Raw genomic sequence first — 20,386 nt, forward strand, 5'->3', positions numbered from 1 at the left:
GCGCCGATTTGGGTCATTAGAAAGTTGGTCGGAAAAGTTACCAGGGCCACTGAAGACAGTGGCGGAGCACAATACCTCTGGTAGAGGTGCGTGTGCTTCACGCGCCGGCCAAGACAGACGCTCACATGCAAACCCACGCGTTGGCCAGGGTTCTGGGATGGGTCGGTTCAGCTAGGTTGGGCTAAGGGTTTTAGGCCGCAAGGTTGGGCCTAGGTAACTGGGTTTGGGTTTCTAGGTTATTGGGTTGGCCTGGACGATTGGGCCAAGTTCCATGGCCCAACTAGTTGGGCCGGCTTAGGTTTTGTGGATCGTGTTTGACCTGTTTCCAAGCCGGGTTGGCCGTTTCGAGGAAGAAGAAGGCCGAAGCTCTCCTAACTCTATTCAACCTCAAAACCCAACTAAAACCTATCATGCAAAATACCAAAATGAAGCCCAAGGAACAAGGAAGATATTCATACCAATAAGAGGTCGAGAGGTGGCTGGAGTTGGTTGGAAAACAGCCTGGAAGCCACGAGTCCCTCTTCGGAACCTGGGAAAGTTTCCTCGAGTAGATTTCCGCATCCATCTTCCTCCAAACCAAGTACAAGGGTCAAAAACATAACTAAAACGTCTAAAACTAGTCATTTGGATGGCCCGGGCTTACCTAGTTGAAGAAACCAAGAACTGGCCGGCGAGGTAGGTGTGCTCAGCCATTGATGGGTGTCTCTGTGCTTCACAGAGAAGGGGAAAAAGAAGGCAAAGAGTGAGGGTGATGGTGGTGGTGTTGCCGTCGTTGTTGTGGTTGTTTGGCTGTTAGTGGCTCGGAAATAAAAGGTGAGTGTAGAGAGAGAGACTTACGAGATGGAGAGATGAGAGGGACCTGAGAGTTGTGAGGAGGGAGAAAAGGGCACATGGTACAAAAAGGAAGAAAGAGGAGAGGGTCGGGGAACCAAAAAGGAAATGGGCCCCAACAACATATGGTTTAAGACCCACAAAAGCAACATTAACAAAATATCTTTCAACCCAAGGTGGAAATTACAAAAATGCCTTTCGGTTCCGTAAATTCTGGGACGGGTTGTTACAATCTACCCCCGTTAAGAAAATTTCATCCCGAAATTTGAAATAACTTACTAAAAGTAAATACTTGAAGATATGACGAAGAATATAAATATAAGAAGAAATCAAGTCAGAGTGGTTACATTAAAGAGAATATGTCACACCATCACCAGCGGGTTGCAATGGTTCTTCTTTGATGCCTCCAGGCTCATACCTTCTTCCCTTATTAGTATAAAAGTAGAAACATGCTTTATAAGGATATAATGTTGAAATTATATAATAACATAAGGTCAAAAGTATGTACATATAATATGATGACGTCAAAATAGATATGTACTAACATAGAGGTCAAAAAACTCGTACATAACTTAACATTAAAAGTGGAGATGACTCAACCAAACATTTGTAATGTCAAAAATACAATGTATAACTGATATAAGGTAAATCAAAATACTTGTATTGAAAATCAAAATCGAAAATGAAAGTGGGTTTCGCCCAAGCATTCATAACGTCACGTACTCCGAGAACAGGTATGTGTCTTTGGGTTGACAATAACTAAATAGTAACAACTATTGTATACTGGTCTACCTACCCACTTGCTTAATGAATCCAACGAATAAGTCATTGATATTACAATTGGCCGCTCGCGATATCGACAACACATTATTGTGTCAATAAACAAGTAGTAATTTCCTAAGGGTGTAAACATACTAATTTGTCCAACCACCAAGGCGACAACAACACAAGCACACAGTTTCTCGAATCGTAAAATCAAACATCCAAAAACCAATTCGCAAAAATCTACTGTCGAACCAGTCCTGCCAATAGAATCTATCATACCAAGTCTTAAATAGTGCCACACTCAAACTGCAAATAAAAACTATTGTCATAACTACCCCAAAAAGATTGGTGCAAAATCTAATCATTCAGAAACCACTAATCAAAAGAACACAACATGTCTTCCAAGGTCTAGATAGTTCGTTCAGACTGTCTAACAATCCATGAATAAAAATGCGATACAGGACAAACAACTTAGTACTCAAGGCCTTCACGAAAACTTCACAAAACTTAGAAGTGAAATGCGCATCACGATGAGGTACAAAAGTGATGATACACTGAGAACCAGAACAATGTAATTCACAATGCCTAAGCAAGCTAATTTATTGAAAAAAATCTCTCTCGGATTTAACAAACAGCTATGCCGAGAAGGCTAAGTGAACACCCACGAATTTAAGGGTCAAAACAAGTTCAACAAATCTAAAGTATATGGTAATTGAAGTGCATGCGTAGCTTTGATGCAAGAATACGTATAGGTACTTAACTTGATTCTATGGTGGCAAGTCGAGATGGTTGAATGCAGACTCGACTTGAGTGGTAGTCTAAAGTAATATGATAAACGGGAACTCAAACTTTTTCCCCATTCCAACTTTCACAACAACTTGTTATAATAAACTTAGGGATATACAAACACCAATGGTAATGATTCGCTCAACAGGATGTTAATGGGTGATTGAATGCCTGATGGTTCAGGCTAAAACTTTTGGATTTAAGTGGTTCTCCTGAATAGTCTCTCTGGTTTGGAAATGATATAGGTGTTTTAGGGTAAACACGAACCCAAAGTTGACTATAATGCTTTCTAGGACCAAGAGGTGAAAATAGGATTACGGTCGCAACTGATGTAAATTGAGACGTCAGTCAAACAGAAGTCTAGGATGAAGAATTCTACCAAGTGGTCAAAATTATAGTCTTTGCGAACTGGTAGATAATACGCTGAGTAAGTTGACCATCAAGTACCGAAACATCATCATGGTTTCCACGTGTACTAGGTGGTTTATACAAGAAATCTATGGTGACACTAGCCCCTTTCCATTCGTATCCCCAGTAGATCCTCAACAACCTAAGAAGGACAACTATGGGAATTTCTTCCCATCTCTACACACGAATAAAAAGAATTTGAGATAAGCCCGATGGCTTCCATCTCATCGTTTTCACTGATCAGTAATTAGATATTCCCTCACATATTAAGCAATAAACCATGCTTACAATACTCGTAATAAAGTGGATAAACCTAGTGGTACCATTCGATACTGCAAGCATGCATGACATACGTTGAAATATAAGTTGACAGTACTCATCATGAGATGAACGCCAAAGTAAAACAAATTCATCGAAGAGAAGGCGATAGTGGGATATGGATAGCTCGGATAAAGGTAAGCTGTCCATGGGATTTTTTGACTAAGAGCATCAGCTACGACAATTGCCTGACCATGATGGTACTCAAAGGTGCAATCAACTCACCGATGAGTTCCATCCACCTTTTCTGCCTCTAACTCAACTATTTCTGTGTGAAAACACACTACATCTTTTTCAGTAAAAAAGGACGCAACATTTCTTACTGTAGAGAAAACGTCACTAGATTTCACAGCAAGGAGAATCGTTACTAGCTCTAAGTCAAAGATAAGATGGTTCACATCATGCAGTTCCAAACGTCAAGAGGGACACACGTTACTCGATCCTGTTGCATCAACATGCATCCAAACATTTAATAATACACCATCGCAGAATTCAAAAAGTGTAAGAACTACGCTCAGATGAGACAATACTCCATTGTCAGAAACTTCGTTCACCGTTAGTATTGCAACAAAATTGAGTGCTTTCTTGGCCAAAAAGGAAATAGGGCTAAGCTCAAGGAATAGTTAAGAACCACTGAAAGAAAGAGACAAAACTAAGGATATTTCATATTTCACAACACCCTGAGAAGATTCTCAATTTCTAATGGTCGTAACCCTTTTGGAAATTGATGAGAAAAACGTCTGCTACAAAGGAGTCTCCCAAAGAAAGTATCTAATCTAAACAAAACAATGTTTGAAGAATTTGACGTACAGCTGCATGTTGATGTTTAGTGAACTTGACCTTGTGGTTGGTGTAAGCGAGAATGTTATCGATAGAACAACCACCGAGAATTGTTATAAGGATCCACACGAATTTTCTCAGTGGGAATGAGTCAGAGGACATTGATTTGATCCCACTAAACTAACATTTACTAAACTTCGCAATAACTAGCGCTTACTCGCTCTCTTCAACATGAACTTCGAATGTCTCAAACAATTTCCAAATATATATAACTTTGCCCGCCATTCCTAGGGAACTCATGTCGTAGAGTAACATCACCGATTCAGATCTTCCAAATTCAAACCACTTAGATTTTTTCGTTTCACCACACTCCTGTGTAGATAAGACTCTGCCCGCAATTCCTAGGGAACGCATGTCGTAAAGTCGCATCACATTTTCGAGTCTTCACTTGGTCTTAACCAACTCATACCTACAATTGCTAAAGAACGCATGTTGCAGAGTGGCATCGCCATCTCGGATCTTCAGCTAGTCTTAACCAGACTTCCCCTTACTAAGATTTCTAATTCATGTCACTTCAATGTAAAATCGACTCTGCCTACAATTCCTAAGGAACACATGTTGCAGAGTATTAGTCCGATGTTGAAAGTCGTCTAACAATCCTATTTCATCACCAATGACGCACAATCCCGAAACAAATTCTTGTATTTCAACTAGAAGTTGATAAGTCAAACAAAGAAAGGTTTGCACAACTGCGCCGAAAGGCACCAAATCGAAAGTCGTGTCATCCAAATGACGTCATGACCGACACACTACTACAGTAACAGAAGATCCTAAGTATGCTTTGAACAAACCACGCTCTGATACCAAATTGCCACGCCCGACCCTAATATCTTCCAAACACCAGGGTAGGCACGTGCTGATTAACACCCGAAGGTGACGAAGCCATATTATGATGCATGACAACTAGAAACAATTAACAGACATAAATAAAACTTGTAAATTTAATTATAATAAGTATGCAATTGTGGAACATGTTCAGAGCATACAACTAATCCGAGACACTAAAAAGGAAAAATATAAATTTGAATGAGCAAAGGAATGAGTCCTACATCAAGAGGACTCGAAGATGCCAATGCAGGAGTGCCTTGACGTCGGGATTGTACGCCTCTATTCTAAGTCCTGAGGAGGCGCAAAACAAAAACATGAGTGGACCAAGTTGATATATAAGTAATACTGAAACAGTTATTCAACAACGTACTAACCCCTAAAGTTTATGAAAACTCAATAGTATAATATGTATTAGGTTTTCCAAAAACCCTAGCATGCCATAAAACCTTTCATAAAACATATATCGTATATAGGGTGCTTAGTAGGAGTAGCAGCACAAGGCATACACACACACACACACACAAATCTTCATTTGCTGAAGGCACTACATCTCCCAGTCGAAGCCAATATAAATATCTCCCGACCGAAGCCACCAGCCTATGCCCGACCAAAGCCAAATATAAATATCATTCGCCCGTACGCAGTATCATTCGCTCGTAGGCCCTACATCACTCAACCGAAGTCAATTAATGATTTCATTCACTTGTAGGCAGTTCGTATGAATAACCACTAAGTAAGCACATAAAAACATTAACATAATATTTCTAACATACATATATCTATCTCAAAACAGAGCTCAGTAACTAAAACGTCATATCATAAAATCATGTTCCTAAGTATGTATATAATCATCAATCATATATACCACAAAGAACGTAAAGTCGATAAAGCATCATAATTCAAAAAGCGTGAAACCATTTACTCATAAATGTTTTATAAAACATAGCCATTAAATCATGCTTTTCATGTATGCATTTCTAATAGTAAAATCACACATTTTAGAAGGGGTCCACTCACCGATATTTCATTGTTGAAGAGCCGTGCAAACTAGAGAGGATGGAAACGCCATAAACAATTGCACCTAAGCACATAAGGGTACCAATTAATAAAACTATACTAAAACAGTTGAATTTGTGAAAACGGACATCGAAAATGGATTCAGTATGTCGAAAATATGAGGGGGGACCTCGGGTATCCCATGCGTCACCATGAGGTGGCGGCCCAGACGGCCACGAGCCGATTTTGGTCGTTGGAAAGTTAGCCAGAAAAGTCACCGGGGCTGCCGCCGTCACAGTACCTCTGGTGGAGGCACATGTGCTCTATGCGCCGACCAAGACAGGCGCTCACATGCGCCCACACGCAGACCCACGTGTAGACCCACGTGCTGGCCAGGGTTCTGGGATGGGCTGGTTCAGCTGGGTTGGGTCGAAGGTTTTGGGTCGTAAGGTTGGGCCTAGGCAATTGGGTTTAGGTTTCTAGGTTGTTGGGTTGGGCTAGACAATTAGGTTGGGTTCCTTGGCCCAACGATTTGGGTCGGCTTAGGTTTTGCGGATTGGGTTTGACTCGTTTCCAGGCCGGGTTGGCCATTTTGAGGAAGAAGAAGGCCGGAGCTCTCCTAGCTCCGTTCAACCTCAAAACCCAACTAAAAACTATCATGCAAAATACCAAATGAAGCCTAAGGAACAAGGAAGAGATTTGTACTAATGAGAGGTTGAGAGGTGGCTGGAGTTAGCCAGGAAACGGCCTGGAAGCCACGGGTCCTTCTTCGGAACCTGGGAAAGTTTCCCTGAGTAGTTTTTTGCATCTATCTTCCTTCAAACCAAGTACAAGGGTAAAAAACACAACTAAAACATCCAAAACTAGTCATTTGGATGGTCCGGGGTTTACCTAGTCGTAGAAACCAAGAACTAGCCGGCGTGGTGGGTTGGTGTGCATCATAGAGAAGGGGAGGGAGATGAGGCAAGGAGTAAGGGTGATGGTGGTGGTGTTGTCGTCATTGTCATGTTTGTTTGGGGGTTAGTGGCTCGGAGAAGAGAGGTGAGTGTAGAGAGAGAGAGACTTATGAGAGGAAGAGATGAAAGGGACCTGAGAGTTGTGAAGAGGGAGAAAGGGCACAGGTCCAAAAAGGAAGAAAGGGAAGAGGGCTGGGGAACCAAAAAGGAAATGGGCCCTAATGGCACACGGTTTAAGGCCTACAAAAGCAACATTAACAAAATATCATTCAACCCAAGGTGGAAATTACAAAAATGCCCTTCCGTTCCTTAAATTCCGGGACGGGATGTTAAACTTTCAATATCTTATCAATGACTTCTCTTGTACAACCAGGCATGGGCAGTTTTGTTGCCGAATTGTTAGTTGTTTTTTTAATAATTACTAGTCAGAATTTAAGATTCGACTCGAAACCTATTTAATTTAAATGAGATTGCATATAACCCAATTAGAGCTTACACTCCTACCCGATCCAATCCTAGCCAATTTGCATTGGTTTAGATTCTATTAGATTAACACTTTTAGTAATTAGTGACTCGCGGTAGTATACTCATGTGCTTTTTGCTTACTGGGTCAAATGAAGACTATTTTTTTTTAACGGTATTTCACTATTGCAAAAATTAAATACCGCATAAACGGAAAAATAGACGGAGTTAGGTTGTCTAAATTTTCAATCCAAGTGGCAAACAAATTGATGCATGCATTTATGCTTTTTGTAGGTGGCAAACAGGAACAAGACTTGCAAATTTTGATGAATTTGATTCCATCTTCCAAAATTAAATGAAATACTGTAACACATTTCTGCCACCGTCACCATCAAAATCCACCACCAAATACTACAAGTCTACAACACCATTGTCATCTGAGCTTCAAATTGAGCTTCATTTCTTCAAATGTCAGCATTCTCTATCTGACAACTGATCTCAACCTTAAAATTTCAGCTCTAATATTTGAACGCTCGAAAACTCGCCCACTCCCACTAGGCAAAGGCTTTATCACTCCCACCCCGCCTCTAAAGCCGCCTAGGCACACCTCGGGGATCATCTTTTAAAACACTGGTTTGTTTATAAAATAGTTTTACCATCACCACTGCTCTTTGTGCAATATTTCAATCATTACTTAAACGGTTATTATACAAAATGGTTCCTGAGATTTGCATTATCAATAGAAATAGTCTCTAAGATTTAAAATCAATAGAAATGGTCATTGTCCACCATTCATGATTTTGGTCATTCCGCTAAAAACGATTTTGGACAATTTTCAAAGTTTTGTAACTCAATCGTTTCTTAACCAAATTTGACCCATAATATATCAAAATGAAGATAGGAAAGTGTAGAATAAGATTATACTTATTTGGAAGCCCAATGGTTGTTGGAGATGGCCGGAAAATAGCCTGAAAGGTGACTGGTCCGCGGGAAAACTGGAAAACTCGCCGGAAACTGGGTAAACTTTAAACGTTCATAACTTTTTCAATACTCAACGAAATCGAGTGATTCAAAAACGAAAATAATACTTCTTGACAAGGCGAAGAGAATGGTACCTTTTTTGAAGGCTAACTCTCCATGGTTTGGTTGGACAACGGCTCAAAAATGGCTAACCATTTTCGAGTTAGCCACTTTCAAGCATTCCGGCCAAACCACAGCGAGTTAGCAATAAAGAAAGATATCATTCTCTTCATCTCATCGAGAAGTATGATTTTCGTTTTTGAATCACTCAATTTCGTTGAGTATTGAAAAAGTTATGAACGTTTAAAGTTTACTCAGTTTCCGGCGAGTTGTTTTCCCGCGGACCAGTCACCTTTCATACTACTTTCTGGCCATCTCCGGCACTCATTGGGCTTCCAAATATGTATAATCTTGTTCTACACTTTCTTATCTTCATTTTGATGTACTATGGGTCGAATTTAGTTAAGAATTGATTGAGTTACGAAACTTTGAAAATTGTCCAAAGAGTTTTTAATGGAAGGACCAAAATCATGGATGGTGGACAATCTCAGGAACCATTTTTATTGATTATGCAAATCTCATGGACTATTTTGTATAATAACCCTTACTTAAATTCAGCAATCAATGTTTGCATGCATACTACCAGACGATAAAACATCGACGTGGAAGCAGACGGATCCCGAGTTAATTTGGTAATGTATTTAGTAAAAACAAAGCACTGACACTTGCATAATCCATAAAAACATACGAATCATAGAAACCAGTGAACTATAATGCTAGTGACAAAAGCAAACCAAAATTTTCACTTGCTATGTTGCTTCCCTAGGTCATTCAGTAACTTTTCGAGGCCTTCCCCTCCCTCGATGCTTTTGTTGACATGGTCGGTTCTTCAAAGTCAATTTCATCCCTGATACAGTGCTTTTTGTACCCAACTTACTGGGTCTCCCTTGTTTTCGCTTTTTCTGGCTATGTTCCAGCTGCTTCTGAAATTTATCAGGCGGGGATTCATCGCCAGTTGGAGATGTAGCCAGTTTTTCTTTAGTACGCCTAACTAGTTTTCGCTTTTCTGGTTGTTCCATCTGTTTGTGACATTTATCAGGCAGGGATTCATCGCTGGTTTCAGCTGTAGCCAGTTTTTCTATACAACGCCTCGCTTGTTTTGGTTTTTTGTGTTGTTCCAGTTGCTTCTTACGTTTATCAGGCAGAGATGATTCATCGCCGGTTGCAGCTGTGGCCAGTTTTTCTTTACGAGGCCTCGCTCTTTCTTGCTTTTGCGGCTGCTGGTCAGCTGTTGGGAACAAAACCCTCATGGTTGAGTCTACAGTTTCCTTTGGCGTAGGAGGCTTCTGCTTTTGATGCTTCGGCTGCTGCAACTCATCATGATGCTCCTCTTGTGGTTGCTCACATTGGTGCTGTGAGGGTGATGATTCTGTCATGGATACAGCCGGATCAGATTGTGAAACAATTTGACTGTGGGAGCGTAGTTTCATATGGCGCAGCTGTTGCAGCTTTACTATAGTTGTGGAAAATTCTACCACTGATCTTGCCTTGAGCTGTGGAGTATGAGGTTCTTCCACGAGCTGCTGGGAAGTGAGAACTAACTCATCCGGAACTTTTGTTGTTGTTGGCTTGGACTTCAACTTCTTTGTTTTTTGATCCATAGGTTGAGATAAAGCATCAACAGCCGTTGGTCCTAGGTCTTGAAATGCTTCAGTGTTGGGAAGCTCTGTATTCTGGGAAAGGAGGATTGAACCAAGGGTATCTATTGTTGGCTCTGGTGTGCACCACTTATGCTGGGTAGAATGATTTTCATGTTGATTCTTCTGTTGACATAATTTTTTCCCTCCTGATTTTTGCATTCGAGATCTTCCACTGTTTGAAAGTGATATACACTCCTCATCCAGAGATTGTGAAGGTAGCAAAACTACCCTAGATCCAGTCGCAGCTTGTCCAGATTCGGACAGCATTTTGCTTCGAGGTCGCAGTTGCCTCTGCTGCTGTGTTTGGCCTGTTTTTTCTGCTGATGCCTTCAGCTCTTCAGTCTTTTCAGCTTCTTGAAGGTTTGGTGTGATTGACACTTCAGACGTGGACTGCCTCTGGTGCCGTGGACGCAACTGCCGCTGCTGTCCTGGCTCATCTGTATTTTTCTGTGGTTCAAATGACATCTTAACTGACAAATAATCAAGTTCCACGCCCATTTCCTGTATACATTCCCTAGGCTGCTGCTCATGCTCAAGTTCCTGGGTAATGCCAGAAATTGCTGTCACAAAAAATTTATTGATTGTCCCATGCATACACAATTACACATGCATGTAAAGAGTGTTATTTACTTATAAAACGATGTTTGTATTTGTAATTATCCATCAAAGATCCCATATAAAGCCTTTCCATGCATATTCAGATTTTCCATGTCCAATTACATGTACAATTACATGGTCGTTCTCCAATTCATGCCAAATTTAACAAGCTAGAAATTGTGAGGTTTCTAGTTGCTGCTACCTGACATACATTTTCCCCTTGTTGATCTGATGGTCTTTGATCCTGAAGCCCCAGCCCCCTAAACTTCTGTTGCTCCTCTGTCTGATGTTGTGCTCGATACGATTGCTCCGTCACATTTTCTGCCTGCTGCTCCTCTCCATCCTGAAAGAATGTATGAGACTAACATTAAAAGTTCCAGTCCAGGGATAACTTGTCGGTATCTTTCAAATTCTATTCAACTATTTTTGCTGCATGCATAACGACTAGGATGCATGTTGTACATGAGTTGATAAAAGATTCCATAATCACAATGTAGTGTACTGTTAACTTATATGTCCTAGTCTCCAAGAATGCAGTTCCAAGAGAAAATGTCATGGCTGATACCTGAAACTTAGGTGCCTTTGGCACTCCACAATCAGATTCAGATGGTTTTTTACACCGAGGAAGCAGTTGCCTTTGCTGACACCACTCCTGTGTTTCCCGTTGTTTTTCACACAATTGCTCAATTTTTGTTAATTCCATCTCAACAGCGTTTTCTTCAATCACATTTTCTGCTTTCTGCTCCTCATCCTGCATGAATGCATCAAATTGGATCGTAAATTGCTTGTACCATTTTATTTGTAAGTATGCTTATTTTTAACATTTGGCATTCAAAAAAGGAGGGGTTAAAAAGAAAAATTATCAATGTTGCTCTTTGGCCATCGTGTTGCTATTTCTGTTGTGCTGAAAAACCACGAACTATATATTTCCTCTTTCTACAAGAACTAGTAATTAACGGTGATCTTCCTCTATGTCTGTAATAGGTTTCCTAGTACTATGGGTTGACGACTCCCTTATACTAGACAGATCTTCTAACAACTTTTCCTCAACCTTACATGCCATTAACAATTCTCCAAAATTCCTTGTTGCTAAAAAATAAATAATAATACAAAAACACAACATTGCAGGCGCAAGTAAGTTGTATCAAGAGAAAATTATTGCATTATTTATATACACATTTCAACATTCTATTTCCGTTACAACAGAGTTTCAACTTTCAACATTTACCTCAGACAAATGTGATGAACAATGGTGGGGCAATTTTTGACTTGTAAGAGGGCTTGAATTGATCACAATAGCTGCATCTTTCTCTTGCTTATTGGATGATAACTCCTGCATATTGCTGTTTATGAAATGAGATTGAAACTTATAAAATAGTCAATAACAAAACTAATTTTGAATACATAGCGAAAATGGCTAACCAAGAATCAATGGTCTGGGATATTAAGTCAATTGGCTCTTGTGACTTATATTGTTCTGAAATAATTTCAATTTGCTGTTCTGGTGCAGTCAGCTTTTCCATTATTTCAACTTGTTCTTCTAGTAACTGAATTTCTCTTTCAATACCTTCAATCTGTAACCGTCCCGTGGTCATCTCCCATTGCTGTTCTTTACTTTGGCACTGTTGTTCAATTTGTTCATCCTCTTGTGCCAGAATTTTTCTTCAGTCGCTTTATAGTTCTGTTCTGCATCAATCTTCTTTTCAAAAGTCACTGCGATTTCTTGCATCTGTATTCGACTTTGCTGTCCATCTGCATCATCTGGCTGTTCATTTTGTTTCTCTGGAGATCCATTTTGATAGTCAATGTTATTATGCTGTTCTTCTTCACTTTGCTGCCCACGTTCTCCATGTTGTTCAGTCAATTCATATTCTTCATCTTCATTCACTTTGTCATCATGCTCCACAATACATTGCTTTTCAACAATCACTGCAATTTCTTGCACATGGGTTTGAGTTTGTTGTCCATTCACTTCATCTTGCAGGTCATCCGAAGATCCATTTTGACTTTCGATCACCATATTATGCTGTTCTTGTGGATTTTGTTGCTTGTGTTCTCCCTGTTTATCAGTGACTTCAACTGGTTCTTCAGTTGCTTTATATTTCTCTTTTGCAGTGTTCTGTTGTTCAACAATCACTGGAACTTCTTCCATTTGATTTTCACTTTGTTGTCCATTCCCCTTAACACACTGTTCATAAGGAGATACACTTTGATCGTCAATCACCTCACCATGCTGTTCTAGTAGACCTGCGTCTTCACTTTGTTGCCCAAGTGATCTCTGTTCAGTCACTTCAACACATGTCAGCTCAACGCATTCTTCAGCCACTTTACATTTCTGGTTTGCATTATTCTGCCTTTCAAAAGTCATTGCAACTTCTTGCATTTGAGTTTGACTTCGTTGTCCATTCAGTTCATTCTGTTCAGTTTGTAGCTCTAGGCCATTTTGGTCATCAATCAGCTTAGTATATTCTCCTTGATCGGGTTCTCCAATTTGCATATCATGCTCCCCTTGTTTTTCTGTCAATTCAACTTGTTCCTCAGTTGCTTTCTGTTTTGAATTGGTATGCTTTTCAACAATCACGGCAACTTCTTGAATTTGGTTTTTACATTTTTGTCCATTCACTTCATCTTGCTGTTCCTCCGGAGATCCATTTTGATCGTCAATCACCTTACTATGCTGTTCTTCTAGACTCGTTTCTTGACTCTGTTGCTCATGTTCTCTCCGTTGTTTAGTCTCTTCAACCTGTTCTTCAGTCACTTTATATTTCAGTACTACCATGGCAGCTTCTTGCATTTCCGCTTGTCTATTTTTCCATTCAATTCGTCTTGTAGTTCATTTTGTTTCTCTGGGAAAACGTCTTCATCATCAATCGCTTTACTAAACTCTTCTTTCTGACATGGTTCCTGACTTTGCCATGCATGTTCTCTCTGTTGTCCAGTCAGTTCAACTTGTTCTACTGCCAGATTTTCAGGCTCAAAATCATTTCTTCTTATTATTCTCCTACCCAGCTCACCTCTCTTCGGTTTCTCCACAGGCTCCCTTTGAGAATAAGAATCAATTTTATGAGCCGGAAGCATATAACAGTTTTTTGAAGCACTAACAATTTCTCCGCTCTCGCTAAGTTTCTTCAAATGATGACTCAAGAGTCTTTCATGAGCCAATGGCAAACAGTCAAAATGCTCTCTGATAAATTTTGATACTGCTTCTTCAGTCGAACCCCCTTCCTCATTCAACTCAGCAACTGCCTTCTGTATCATCTACAAAAATATAAAATTCTGAAGTTAAAAAATTTGGAATAGTCAGCAAAAATCTACTCAAGAAGCATTAGTATGGAAAAAGAGTGGTACCACAGCATAGGTGGGGTGATCGGCTGTGAAAAACATGGGGTAGGCTTCAGAAAGGCTTATTTTAATACGACTCATTAGCTCAGGTGTGAGGGTTTGTGAGGTGTTTGAGTTCGCGAGCTTCTTCATCACAGCACTAGCAAGCTTGTTTATCATTTGTCCCTGTTAATCATGTAGAAAGTATATACAATAAGATATTAAGAATTGAACAGATATTTGTACGCCAAAACTATAATGTAGATTGCTATGAATGCTGAACTATAACATCCCTCAATCTGTTTCACACACGTTTCAACTAAATGCTGCGGCATGCTAATTGATTCCATGATGGAATTGTAATTAGTAAGGTACAAGAGAAAAATAGTCACGACCAACCATCTGTTGGTGTCCGCGTCTGGGTTTGTAATGTACACAATCATAAAACATAAGCAAGTACTGATCAGTGATCACGAAATATATGGTCATCTTCTTGTTCCAACGCTTCCTAGTTAGCCCTTTTATATTGATTAAACATTTCCTAATGAAGGATTACACAAATTAATGATCCTCCAAAATGGTAAAGCCAATTATTAGATTTATCATCTATTAGCTTGTCCAATAACTCCATTCACATCAACCAATGAATACATTAACAGTGAATTAGTGGAGCTGTTCGCAATATCTAAACGAATAAGGAATGCATAAAGATGATCGGAACACAATGGAACTCTGGGAAAACCGTAAAGTACGAACATCATGAGAGGATCAAATATGTCACTTTAAAAATGAAATGCTCCTCTTCCATAAGAAAAAGGCAAGATGCTATCTACATATGACAAAATCCAGTTCTGTGCCCGAGCATTGAGGAGAGCTGAGTATACTGAACTACATTCTGTTTTAGGTCCTAAAATTTTAAAGAGAGGGCAGGGATAGATCCCTCAAATCGTTCAATACCCGGAAGAAAAATTATAGTAATAGTAACAAGATAACAACAATAATAAACCACATTCTCTTCAAATGATTCTAAAATAAGAAAAGTAGGAAATACAAACTGAAGTTATAGAAACTACAATTGGTTTTCCTCGGACTCCATCCGCTTCCAGCTTTAAACAACTTCATGCAGAGAAGAAACCACATACAAATTCATACTAAGTACGTTATCGAACTAATGTCAGTTTCCATGTAAACAATTACTCTTTTTGATCTAATTTCAGGACTTGACGATACGGCATTGCATCCAGACTTGAATGTATAATGTTTCGAATAGCGGATAGCGTTCATCAGGTGGAAAGTAGATTACTAACTTCGGTGATATTACATCCAACATAAAATCTCATAGGCAATTGCATTTGATGCAAAGTAGCCAGTAATATCCAAATGCATATCATATAAAAAGCAAAAGGAGGAAGGGAAACTAACATGAAGTGGGTCTTCCTCTCTTCCTTCTTCCCCTTCCTGCATTCAGAATTAAAAGAGAATTCTTCTGAATTATAAATTATATTCCCTTCTCTTCTCGGAAATAAATAAATAGGATTAAAATCGAACAAAATTACTGTTTACCGTGGAAGATGAACATCGTACGGACTCAGGCAGAGCCATAATACTCTCTCTCTCTCTCTCTCTCTCTCAGAGATTAGACGAACAAGAAAGAAAGAATCCGGTTCTTCGATTGCGTCACTGAAGCTTGATGGAAGCATATATATATGTCTGTGTTTTTGTTTTTTTGGGGTTTTGCTGCACTTTTGGGGGCCCTGGGTTTTTTTTTTTTTTTTTTCCCCTGTCTACAGGGGCACTTGGTTTCGATTTGGCGGTTTGGCCAACGGACTGACACTTAGCTCGTGACTGACTAGTGATCAGAAAGGACAGTGTACTTCCAAACAGGAGCCCTTTTGTGGCTTGCAGGGAATAATTTCTTTCTACAACCATCTTCAATTCTTGGAGATAAAATTTAAAAATTTAAGTAAAAAAATAATAATTATGTTATAAATATGAAGTAAAAAATAATCAAGAAGTGACACGTGGATTTTTAGGTAAAATAAAAAAATTATCCTCGAGGCACATCGAAATTCTTACGCGCGAGCAGTTGACAATCATCTTTCAATCAAGTAAAAAATGTACAAGTAGGTATTTATTTTTAAACTTATTTTATCTATCCTCATCAAATCCTCTCCACAAGGTAACCCTCAAATCATTCATTATCAATTATATTAATTAGCTAATTAATTGATTTATTATTCAATTATTCCTAATTAGCTACAAATCATGAACCTCACCCAAAATGCCAACCAAGTGGCCGGTCTTCGTCCTCCTAAAGGGGCCGACCACACTCCTATAAATACTACCTTATTCTCTCCAAAACTCAATTCCAATTCTCTTGCTAAATTCTCCAAACACTTTTCCCTCAAAATTCTAACTTTAGCATCGGAGGTTCTTCGGCCAAAGTCCCCCCATCCCCATTCATCATTGGCGCTGAGGCTCTTGGCCTTGACCTAAGGTATTATTTATTTTATAGGTGCAATTTTGTCCAAGAGTAAGGAGGAAGAAATTTGCATCCACAAGTTAGTGCTTTCATTGAGAGTTGAGTCACAAGCTCATAGAAGACTCTTATATCTAAGATTTTTTGTTTTTTTGCTTATTTGTAAATTTTTCGTACGTTCTTATTCTTGGAATTCTTATTTCTAAAAATTCTTTAATAAAGCGTAAAAGAAAATTACAAATGGCGAGAGATTCGGAAACCTCAATGAACGAAAATTCCAACATTCAAAGATTATAACTGCTGTGATCTTTAAGGCTCAATATAGCGGTGAGTAGAGTGGCACCCCCATGAGGCACCACGGTGGCCACCCACGGCAAGGTACATGGTGCCACAACCATGGCCTAAGCCGTGCCACTTCAACCTTCAAGGGCCCAAGCCCTAACCGAGCCGGCCCGTGCCTCCCAAACCCAACATAAACCCAATGTGTTGCCAAGCCGAGCCTTAGCCTCGCACCCACGTATGTCACACACCGAGCAGCCCACTCCCGTGGCCCAGCCTGCTTCAGCCGAGCAACCCACTCTTATGGCCTAGCCTGCTCCCATGGCTCAGCCTACTCCCATGGCCTAGCCTGCTCCCGCCGAGCAGCCCACTTCTGTGGCCCAACCTTCTCCCGTGGCCTTCTAAGCAGCCCAAATCTGTCCAAGATTAGTTCAACTGTCCCGGTTCCAAATTTTCAGAATGACATTTTTCTGCGGATTTGATATTTCCCAACTCAAATCTTGGGCTCAAAGTCTACCATATTTCCACTGTTCAAGGAGATACATTCCTTCCAAGCTCTTCCAACCTAAATGGAGAATAACACTTTATCTTGACAAGTCATAGAGTTGATAAGTGCCCTCGCACAGCATACGACCTTGGTCAACCAACTTTTGCAGCGCACCGAGATGCATCGTGCCCCAGACGAGGTGTCCCAAAGTAAGACAAGGTAAACGAAGAACCTCTCCAGCAGTGTCCTGGCAAGCAACCACTCAACCAGCCATGAACCGAGCATTCGGGCAGTGTACACTCCTGAATAAGCCTTCGAGATAGTGTATACTCCAGTCTTAGCGCGCATAGGAGCATGCATTCTTGACTATGCCCACGAATGAGCATACATTCACGGTTAGGGTCATACTTTGATAGTCAACATGAGCAACCTTCCAGGCGAAGTGTTTATTCGCGGCCAAGTCCGCAAGAAGCATCTTTCACCTCACATCGGAGTAGGCAGCACGGCGGACAGATAAAAGCAGTCACTTAATCTAGCTTAAGTTCAATCGGCAGCCTACGAGAAATTCGCACATTTGCGAGGAACGTACCACATACACTGCAGCCGCAGCATAGACGAGCCGAATACATGGAAGAACAACCTAGACTAGCAGGTCACGACTAGGGGCAGCCAAGAGCTCCGCTACCCCCAACAAATGCAAATTCAGGAAGAAGTAGAGAGACTCTTGACCAAGCGATTGCGTGATTTCCAACGCAACGAGTTTACCGACAAGACACTTCGACGGAACATGACTAACATAAGCAGGTCAACCATCACGGATGAGATCAAGTAGGCAGAGCAGCCTTCCAAAAAAGACTTCCAACAGAACACCCACTATTCGAAAAATTGATCATGAAAAAAAATCTAACTCGCAGACTCTTTCGCTCTAACAGACAAGCATGCACTTTGGGACAAGGCTCACCAATCAAGATGCAAGGACTTGAAAAAGAACCTGACATCACCTTCCTATTATCCAAACTGGAAGCAGTAGATAACCTATTCGCATGTTTAACGGTATCTGAAGCAGCAAACCATCATACGAGAAGAGCTGGGGTCCCAACTACCTATATCCCACAGTTCAAAAGCTCTCATCGATGCTACCAAAAATTCAAAAGCTAACTTTGACGATAATTGTTGCAACCGTGAAGCTTAAATTTTACCTTCAGATGCACGCAATCATCCTTATAATGCACTATTCTGCTTAATCTAGACGCGCGACGATAAAGGTGTAGACACTAGTGGATGCAAAATTTTTTGACGAACGCAACAACTCGGACCAAAGGTGCACCAAGGGCAGATAAACACTAGAAGGACATACTCAAAAGCAAGTTTTATTCTCGTCATCCCAAAATATTCTACATATGAGCAACATGTACCAACAGTCGAACACCACCCTCCTGATATGTGTCACACGGCCCAAGCCGACCCTTACTTCATAATTTAACTCTAGAGTGACCTCATACCGGTAGTTGAGCATCTCCTAATGTGTGTAGCATGGCCCCAGCTCCACGGCTCCCTACCACGCTTTCATAACGCAATGCCCCAGAGGTAGCAGGCCTTCGAATGCCCAATCAAGCGATCACTCTAGGATTCAAAGCATCCAACAACAAAGGAAAGTACGAGACCCTACTAGCAGGCCTTCGAATGGCAAAAGACTTAGCGGCGAAAAAGCTCGTAATTCATTCTGATTCCTAGCCAATCACTACCCATACTACTTGAGGCATTTCAGACTTACACCCTCACTCAAGTTCCGCGGGCAGACAATGCTCACAAGACGCACTAGCTGACATAGGCTCCGCTCTCGACCACCAACTTAAACGTTCTACTCTAGTGGAGTATCTAGATAAGCCAAGCATAGAGGTGGAGTTAGCAGCCGAAGTGTCACAGGTTAGTACAACTCCAAACTAGAAAAGTTTTATTATAGACTGCCTGGTCAATGACATATTCCCCACGAGAAAGGTTGGAGTCTAGAAAGCTCCAAATAGAGCCAGCCTACTACATGTGGAACGACATTCTCGTCCAAAGATCATACACTGGACCATATCTCTGTTGCTTAGCGCCTCCGGACAACCTAAAGGTTCTAAGTTCAATCCACAAAGTCGTTTGTGGAAATCACTTCAGAGGCTAATCTTAGCGCACAAGGTTATAAACACAGGCTACTACTGGCCTACCATGTACCAAAACGCTAAGGAGTTAGTACAAAAGTATGATCACTATCAGCATTACAAACCGGTACCAGCACTACTCGCCAGTAAATTACACCCATAGACGAGTCATTGGCCGTTCATACAGTGAGCAATTGACTTGGTAGGGCCAATACCGCCCGCTACTAGGGGCAAATACATGAAGATTGTGACAACCGATTACTTCACCAAATGGGTAGAAGTAGAGCCCATGACTACCACGACACAAACAGACATATAGCGCTTCATATGGAGGAATATCATTTGTCGATTTGGCATCCCTCAATCGATCGTCACAAACAACGCCCCGCAATTTATAGGCAAAGATTTAGCGAAGCTTCTTCCAAAAGTATGGCATCAAGCAGCACATGTCTACGTCGAGATATCCTCAAGGTAATAGGAAGGCTGAAGCATCTTATACGATGATCCTCGAATGCCTCAAGAAGTCCCTTCTCAGACAATAAGGGAAAATGACCAAATGAACTCCCTGGATATTTGATGGTGTATCACACCACTAAACGACAAGCCACCGTACTCAATTGCCAAGCATCGAGCAGAATAGTAAGGAGATAGCCACAAGCTTAGATATCGTAAAAGAGAATATGTAGCGAACCATTACCCATGTCGTAGTTTACCAGCAGCAACTCTTCTCCAGCTACAACAAAAAGGCCAAGATCTGGCAATTCCAGGCCAGAAATCTAGTTCTAAGGAAAACCTTCATCACTGCCAGCAGAGAAGGCTCCAAAAAGATGAATCCTATCTAGGAAGGTCCGTACAAGATCAGTAAAGTAGACGGCAAGGAAATTACACCTTCGCCACCATAAACGACAAAGAGATCGAAAAGCAGTGGAACGCCTACAATATGAGGAAGTACTATGTGTGACCTCCTGCTACATCAAAGCACAAAGACTCAAGCAGCTCAACGAGCACCACCTCATAAGTCGAGGACTATCCAGTTGTTATGCAGTTTCTACTTTACATCTAAGTTATCGTTCGTTTCACTCATTTTTCAATGAGGAATTCAGAAGTAATATGTAACTTGGCTTGGCTGCATGTTTACAACAACTGATCATTCCTACACTTCAAAAAAA

At 40.6% G+C, this 20,386-nt stretch overlaps 2 protein-coding genes across 2 annotated transcripts; both read right to left on the bottom strand.

Annotated features, from left to right (window-relative positions):
• Positions 1–8,786: 8,786 nt before the first annotated feature.
• On the bottom strand, positions 8,787–15,587 carry LOC103961062 (mediator of RNA polymerase II transcription subunit 15). Its single transcript, XM_009373569.3, has 8 exons — positions 15,392–15,587; positions 15,251–15,286; positions 13,856–14,014; positions 11,930–13,765; positions 11,736–11,850; positions 11,073–11,258; positions 10,710–10,850; positions 8,787–10,450 (listed from the first exon to the last, which is right to left on the bottom strand). The coding sequence occupies exons 4-8, from the start codon at positions 12,100–12,102 to the stop codon at positions 9,038–9,040; spliced, it is 2,028 nt and encodes a 675-aa protein (XP_009371844.2). The 5' UTR covers positions 12,103–13,765; positions 13,856–14,014; positions 15,251–15,286; positions 15,392–15,587; the 3' UTR covers positions 8,787–9,037.
• Positions 12,218–14,008, bottom strand: LOC125480558 (probable serine/threonine-protein kinase kinX). Its single transcript, XM_048591514.1, has 4 exons — positions 13,856–14,008; positions 13,364–13,765; positions 12,396–13,250; positions 12,218–12,289 (listed from the first exon to the last, which is right to left on the bottom strand). The coding sequence occupies exons 1-4, from the start codon at positions 14,006–14,008 to the stop codon at positions 12,218–12,220; spliced, it is 1,482 nt and encodes a 493-aa protein (XP_048447471.1).
• Positions 15,588–20,386: the final 4,799 nt, after the last annotated feature.

This window comes from the organism of the source record quoted next, unplaced genomic scaffold, assembly GCF_019419815.1.
Source record: "Pyrus x bretschneideri cultivar Hongxiangsu unplaced genomic scaffold, Pyrus_bretschneideri_v1 Contig34, whole genome shotgun sequence".
Classification (NCBI taxonomy): Eukaryota; Viridiplantae; Streptophyta; class Magnoliopsida; order Rosales; family Rosaceae; genus Pyrus; species Pyrus x bretschneideri.